This window comes from Mustela nivalis (assembly GCF_964662115.1).
Source record: "Mustela nivalis genome assembly, chromosome: 11".
Lineage (NCBI taxonomy): Eukaryota > Metazoa > Chordata > Mammalia > Carnivora > Mustelidae > Mustela > Mustela nivalis.
In genome coordinates this window covers 38524151-38531714 of record NC_139030.1, presented here as the reverse complement: position 1 = coordinate 38531714, position 7564 = coordinate 38524151, and the positions used below count along the sequence as shown (strand labels likewise).

The following is a 7564-nucleotide window of genomic DNA, read 5'->3' as shown; positions in this document are numbered from 1 at the left end:
TCTCCCAATATAAAATTGATGGCTGATTTTTAAATACCAGTTTTTTTTTTTTTCTGGAAATAACTCTTTAGTGCTTTTTCACATTAGATAAGTAGATCTAAGCTTTGTATTTGATAGGAATAGTAATTTTCCACATAGAACCCTAAATGTTACTCATAACAAACAATATACAACTACACTAAAAAATATATATTTTTGACTGAAATCAAAGTTGTCAGTGTTTCTTCTTTTTGGTTGGTTTTTGACATAGTAAAACATTTTCTTTTCTTATTAGCTAGATATAGGTATTAGCAAATTATAAAAACCAAGTCTCTTTTAAATATTGGTGGCAATTCAAGAAGAAAAGAAAAAGATAATTGAAAAGGTTTCTTGTGGTTTGAAAATGCCTTCCAAATATTCATTAAACATTTAAGTGAGTAAATTTGTAGAATATGTTTCTGACATTGGCACTGGTTCTGTGGTATTTCTCTGATCAGATGGAAGTGCTGTGTTTATGCAGAGTGCATTCAGTTCATTCATGCATAAACAATATCATTTTCATAAATTAAAACCTCCCCTGCAGAAGGAACATCTGTGCCTGCCTTTGAATAAAAGATGGTGGCATGTGAGTTACTCCTTGACTGACTGAAAGAATCCTTATGTTTTAGAATGAAGTTATATAGGCAAAATGAAAGGGGGAAAAACAATCTAACTTAAGAGCCTGCATTTCTACTTTACAAAAAAAGAAAAAATCCACAATATACATTTCCTTTCTTGATGTTTTAAAAGCTGGAATCCTTAAAATGCATTCTTTTATTATTTATTCTGTTTGCTACAGCAAGAGTTTTTAGTTTGAATGAAGATGTATAATATTAAATATAGGTGAAATTAAGCTGCTGAATAGATCATCACATCAGATCTGAATGTTCACTTCATGTCCCGTAGGCTGGACGGCTGACAATGTTCAGATATCCTATCAGTATTACATCTCTTAAAGTAAGAACAGTGAGAGCAATCCTAGAAGCAACAGCTTGATTTCAAAATAACAACTCTGATTCACTTGGAATGAGATTACTGCATTTTGGATAAAGTTGGGACTAACTTAAGAGCATTTCTGTCATCTGATGAAGGCTGATGGAAAACATGTTAAAATGATATACTTTAAATTGAACTCAAACATTTTTTAATGTTGAAATATTCCTTACTGCTACTGTCACAGCTTGACATAGCCCCATTGGCAATGTTATTAGTATGGCTAATTGTTCCTGTCCATTAGATTACTCACATTTTTCTGGAGCAGTTTGCTAAATGAGGTCAGCTTTCTGGAACCCCTAAATCACCAATGAGAAGGAGATTAAAGGAACAAGCTTGGGAAGAGAGGTAGCCATCCAATGTGGCATCCGAATCAGAGGAGGAACAATGGAGTTACTAATGACAGTAATCAGAGCACCATGGTAGAGCCAGGACACAAGTGCCAAAGTGTTATTCCCTAGGAAGCATTCCTGTCAGTCAGTACATCCAGACGAAGAGAAATGCCAAACTTTGTTTTTGGTGGACTTAACAATGGACAGAGTCATCTGTAAGTTTTCCACAGAATTCTTTTTAATGTTCCAAAAAAAGAAGGAACACAATTGTACCATCTTAAAATATATTACATTACACATAGTATGTTCTTGAGTACAAATAACTCACTACATTTTCTCCTGGAAATCATCACAGGAGGTTCATAAGGTAATTACAAAATGCTACTTCTTGGATTCTTTAAATTAATTAAATCATTTCTACCTAGCATTTTCTAAAGGTACATAACTTTCTTTGGGGATAGTACTGGTTTGCAAACCAGTACTATATTGTATAGTACTATTGTATAATACATGTTTGCCAAGTACAATGGTACTTTATGATAGTACTGATTTTCAATTCTGTTCAGGAAAATGCACAGATAACAATGTACTAAGAAAATGTATAGACAAACTAAGCTAGGGCACTTGTTTGTGTCTGCTTATTAATAATTAACTAAATATCCCCTTTTTTTAAAAAAATGGAAAAAACATAATCATTTAAAAGAATAAAAATCAAAAAGCTAAAAAAGAAGACACAAAACAAAACAAAGAAAAACAAACACAACCGTTTGTCGCCCCCCCCTCCCCCCGCCTCATGTTCCATGTAATGAAATATGAGTTAGGTTCTTTCATTATCTACAAAGAGCTGTTGACTCCCTAATCAAGATATACAGACTAAAGAGTATGCCAAAGTAAACTTTTGTCTTTTATTTTATTCTACTTTTAGCATTTAGTATTTTTTTAATTCAGCAAATAAAGCAACTATTCTGCTTAAGAATTATACTTAAAAATCACTTTAAGAAGAAATGCAACAATTGGTCAGATTTTCAATACTATTTTATTGCAACTGGATGAGTGTTTTCTAAATTGTGCATTACACCATAATATACAGGATTACAAACAAGATTACAGTACAGATCGATTCCAGTGGTACCAGTATCACATCTCAAACAGCACTTATTCTGGACTGCATTTTACATGCAATAGCTATTGTTCTAATTATGAATTAAATGGTTTGAATTTATTTAAGCTACTGTACTAATTGACTACAATAGGTATAAATCCCAACATTAACAACCTGATTAGATTTAGGCTCAGATTTATTACATGAATATATGACAAACCACCATTTGTGTGACTATGTATAAAATCATGCATTTATATTTTCTGGGAACATCAATAGCTTCAGATTCTCTGTAAAATCATGGAATGCAAAGGAGTAAAAGACTAAAAAGAAACAGTGCAAATTGTATGTGATAGTCAAGCAGCTTTTGATTTAAAGAAGGGTATGTTGGCATTTGTTTATAATATGTATATACAAGCTTGTGCAAGTAATGTGTTGAATTGATATGTTTTGATAGGGACTACATCTCTCTCTCTTTTGTTTTTTAATCCTCTTAAGAGTTATGGATCTGGTTTTCGTTTTAAGGAGAAGGAAAGACTTTAAAGTGAAATGAATTGCTCAAATTGTGCAATTTTTTTTACAATTAGAGAGGAAAGAAGTGCTAAGGCAACACAATAACTTTCTAAGCACTTTTCTGCTGGTTTAAATTAGTTAAATTATTTTGTATAAATTAGATATAATTCTACTTTTCTGATATGTATAAAAATTGATGAAGCTGCATGGTTTTAAAATAGGAAATCCACATTATAAAAAGTCATTAAAAATTCTGTACAAAATCACAACAAAATAATTCAGCATGGGAAAGGTAACAAGTAGTAAAATGCTGGTTGAAAAATATATATTTATATATATTTTAATTGGCCCATTACTAGTTTAAAAATTGCATAGATCCTAATTATTGCTTGTGATTTTGTTATCCCGATCTGATAATTAATATGATCTGAATACAGCTACACCAAATTTGTGGTGCATTTTTTTAACCGTATTACTTTTTTAAAATAGAAGAGCTATAGAAAATAATACATAAGGTGAACAGGAACTTTGATCCCCTGTTTCTTCCAAAGGCAGTAACGACAATAAATACATATATCACTTGAAGCTTGGAGTATTTGCACTTTGCAGCAATAGTACCCAAAGGGCTGCCTTTTGTAAACACCACAGTCACTGTAAGAACAGTGGGTACGTTTCCCGGGGATGGTGAAACTGACATGCCTCTAATCGTGAAAGATGGCATTGAGCTGGGCACTCATGACTCGCTCATGATGTGAATGGCTATCGAAGGACATGATATTGTCTATAGGGATCTCACAGCGAGGGGCAGCGGCGCCCGAGAAGATTGATCCGTGGCTTTGGGCCCCTGCCAAGGTCGCTGCAGGATAGTGCATGGTAAAGGCATAATTTTTCTCAAACTCCGCGGACGGTTCGTGTTTGAAAGAGAAGTTGCCATTGATACTGAGCGGCGGGCTGAGGGGTCCGTCAAAGGAAGGGCTGGTGCAATCAGTCAGGGGGCTTTCAAAGAAGGGCTCCAGCGCAGCGCTGTAGGCGTGCGGCGGCGGCTTAACGTGGAAGACGTGGGAGCTGTCCATGGTACCGTAGGGAGGACTGGGCAGCCCGGGCGACTGGTAAGAGTAGGGGTGCACAGGGAAGGAAGCGCTGGCGGTAGGCAGGTGCGGAGGCATGTCCTGGTTTTGCTCAGGCAGAAAAGTCCGAGGATTAAGCTGCAGGCAGCCGGCAACCAGGTTGGTGGTGGGCTGGGATAAGCCCTTGCAGAGAGTCTGTACGAAGGAAACCAAATCAGGGCTTTTGCCCGAACGCAGGATCTCTGACAGAGCCCAGATGTAGTTCTTGGCCAGGCGCAGCGTCTCGATTTTGGACAGCTTCTGCGTCTTGGAATAGCAGGGCACCACCTTGCGCAGGTTGTCCAGAGCCGCGTTTAGCCCGTGCATGCGGTTCCGTTCCCGGGCGTTGGCCTTCATGCGCCTTAGCTTAAAACGCTCCAGGCGCGCCTTGGTCATCTTCTTCTTTTTGGGGCCCCGTCTCTTGGGCTTTTGATCGTCGTCTTCCTCTTCCTCTTCTTCCTCCTCTTCCAGATCCTCGTCCTCGTCCTCCTCCTCTGCCCCGTTCCTCAGTGAGTCCTCTTCTGCGTTCATCGCTTCGAGGTCGTCCTCCTTCTTGTCTGCCTCGTGCTCCTCGTCCTGAGAACTGAGACATTCGTCTGTCCAGCTGGGAGGACCCTGGGGCTGAGGCTCGCCCATCAGCCCGCTCTCGCTGTATGATTTGGTCATGTTTCGGTTTCCTACATTCAACAGGGGTGGGAGAGAGGAACAGAAAGAAAAGGAGCAAAACACTACATTCAAAAACTACCTAAGCCTTCAGCTCCCACTCCCTAACCTTGTAGAAATGCACGTGAAGAGAAGTACCAGCTCACTACAAAATGGATGCCCCTAAGAAAAAGTTAAATGCTGTGTTTTATAATGGCGCGCGTGTGTCCCGCTGACACATAGGAGACAGGGCAGGGCTGGAGGTGGGAGAGAGAGTAAGTATGTGTATATGTACACTCCTGTGTGTATGTTTCCTAGGTTTGGTGAAAGTGTGTTTATGGTGATTATGTGGCAGAATAATATGCGTGAAAATGAGGATACATCTCGACTACTTCATGTTTGTTGGTTTTTTCCTGACTGCCTTACATTTATCTGTATGAGTTCAAAGTCACTCGCAACTCCACAAAAAATGAGGAGTTTGAAAATCCCAATTTTGTTTGTTCCCTTCTCTGCCCTTGCTTCTTGTACTTAGCGATTACAGTTGAAGAGCCCTTACGTAATTTACTAACGGTAGCAGTGATTTTTAAGAAGATTATACTAACTGGAGATTGAAGAGCAAATGCTTGGCAGAGAAAAAGTAGTATCCACCAAATTATTTCACCATTAACGAAACATTTGGCAACAAAAGTCGTCCGGGGTCTCCATCCCACCCTCTCCTTTTTTTTTCTCGCCTCCCACCACAGTCTCTCTGCTGAATTTCCACCTTCTACAAAAGCTACATGACCAGGGCTGAGGGCACGGCGCAGAGCGCCCTTCCACGCACTTGGGATCAGGTGCGAAAGGCTCCTCTCTAATAAACAGCCCATTGAAAGAGCTGCCCGCTCTTTATTGGGGCTTTTCAAACTTCGCCTCAAACCTCTTTTTAAAAGAATGAGTAATTATAATGGTCGGCGATTGGCAATAGAGAAGTTGCCGCTTCTAATGAAGAAAATAAAAAGCTTTTAGTGAGACAACTGAATTTTCTGGCTTTTGCGGTGGCTGCTGGAGACTTGGCAGCCTCTGGAGCAGTAACAGGTAGCAGGAGTTGGTTCCTCTCTCCTCCACACTCCTTCCCTCCCCTCTAACTAAACTATCTGTCAACGGGATTTTTTTTCCCCCCGGGGTGTGTATACTCTGGCTAGCAAATGTCCCTTTTATTCACTTAAAAAATAAGTTGGCACTTCCAATGTGCATAAAATAGATGCACACAAAACAAATCTTGGTATCAGGGCTTTTTTTTTTCCCCTCTTTTTCCTTACTGGAAGAAGTGAGAAAGTGAACTAGTTATTTGCTTTCATGACTTCGAAATCACCACTAGCAAATAATCAGAGTTACTGTGCATTATTTTAAAAATCCAAAGATGCTCCTGTAATTTCTCCCGTCCTCAAAACCAATATACTAAAACACATTTTTTTTAAAAATCAGAAAGCCTGCCGTGGTTATTTGAGTGATGCGAGTCGAAATTGTGCGTATTTGCCTGCAATCATAAAGAGGAGTGCCTGTTTCAATACACATACACACGCTCGCAAACGCACACATTCAGAATATGTGTAGGTATATCCGGTCTTCAATTACTGCTTTTATTCCCAGGCAAAAATGAAAGACTTCTAATTACCTGCAGTTGTTAGTAGGTCCTGAGCAGTGATGGTCTCATAACCCTGGGGCCTCCGGATGCCGTGCCTTCTGCGTGGGGCGAATTCCTCGTTTCCCGGCCAGGCGGGCGCTCAGGTTATATAGGCGGGTTGGTGATGCTGAGCGCAGGCGGGGCCCGGAGCGGAGCGGCTAGCAGGTCCTTGCGCCCGGCGCCTGCGCACGCGTCCAGGCTGAGCGCTCCCTTCGCCCTCCCCCACCGCCCGCCCCTTCAGCATTACTGCTCTCCCACCCTCCTCCGACTCCAGCTCCCCTAGCCCCCACCCCTACCCCCGCCCCATCTCCTTCCTCCCCGGCATGCGCCATATGGTCTTCCCGGTCCAGCCAGGAGCCAGGGACCACGTGACCTGCCCATTTGTATGCCGCGGAGCGCTCCATTCCGGCCCCTTTGTGGCCAGAAGAAAGTGGCCCATCTGTCGCCAGTTAGAGACTCCGCGGACCTGTTTTTACCCGCAGGAGAGATTAACCCTTTCAGGCGGCAGAAGGGAGAGGGGGCAAGGGGGGAGGAGAATTGAGGGAAGGGAGCGGGAAAGCTAACGTTGACTGCGTTTAGATCAGAGTGAGTGGCCCGCGTTGGGGCGGGAAATAGGGCAGAGATGAAAGAGGCAGCAGCGTGGAGACTGAGGCGCGCAGGGAAGCGTCCTGACTCCGTTGGTTATCTCCTCTAGGCTTTGGTCTCCAGAGCACCAAGACTTTCTGCCCTCTCGGAGTCGTCCATCTCTGGGTTTCCTCCTCTTGGCAGACGCTTTGCTTATTGGCGCCAAAGGGTGGCTTCTCCTCATCTCCACCGAACCTTTAAGAAAACATATATGCCATGTAAAAATGGCTTCATCTGTAAACTCAGCTTTGATGCTAGTTCTTTAGCCTCCTTAATTGTATCGTCCACTCCCACTCTCTACAGTCCAGAAATTTTGTACCAGTCACTCTACCCCATACATAATGCAACTCGGTGTGTCCCCACCTTCAGCTACCCCTGTTTCTGGAGACTTCCCCCACAGAAGTCCTGGCCCTTGGCGCAGTCTGGTCCACACGCTCGGGCCTTGGCTCCTTCGGCCTCAGAGCTCTGTGTGTGAAAGCTGGGGCCCTCCTTTGATGCTTAGATTCTGCCTCTTTGCCAAGGCCATTGGATTGTTGCAAAGGATGCCCTCATTTGATGCCCCTTGTTCCTT

At 42.0% G+C, this 7564-nt stretch overlaps 1 protein-coding gene across 1 annotated transcript; it reads right to left on the bottom strand.

Moving 5' to 3' along the window:
- Window positions 1-2360: 2360 nt before the first annotated feature.
- NEUROD1 (neuronal differentiation 1) lies at window positions 2361-6568 on the bottom strand. The gene is made up of 2 exons (XM_082689523.1): window positions 6361-6568; window positions 2361-4741 (listed from the first exon to the last, which is right to left on the bottom strand). Exon 2 carries the CDS (start codon window positions 4728-4730, stop codon window positions 3660-3662), a length of 1071 nt encoding a protein of 356 aa, XP_082545649.1. The 5' UTR covers window positions 4731-4741; window positions 6361-6568; the 3' UTR covers window positions 2361-3659.
- Between the last annotated feature and the right edge of the window lie 996 nt (window positions 6569-7564).

Bases quoted from the DNA above. Each gene is read 5' to 3' on its own strand.
- NEUROD1 (XM_082689523.1), bottom strand. From the start codon at position 4,730: ATGACCAAATCATACAGCGAGAGCGGGCTGATGGGCGAGCCTCAGCCC.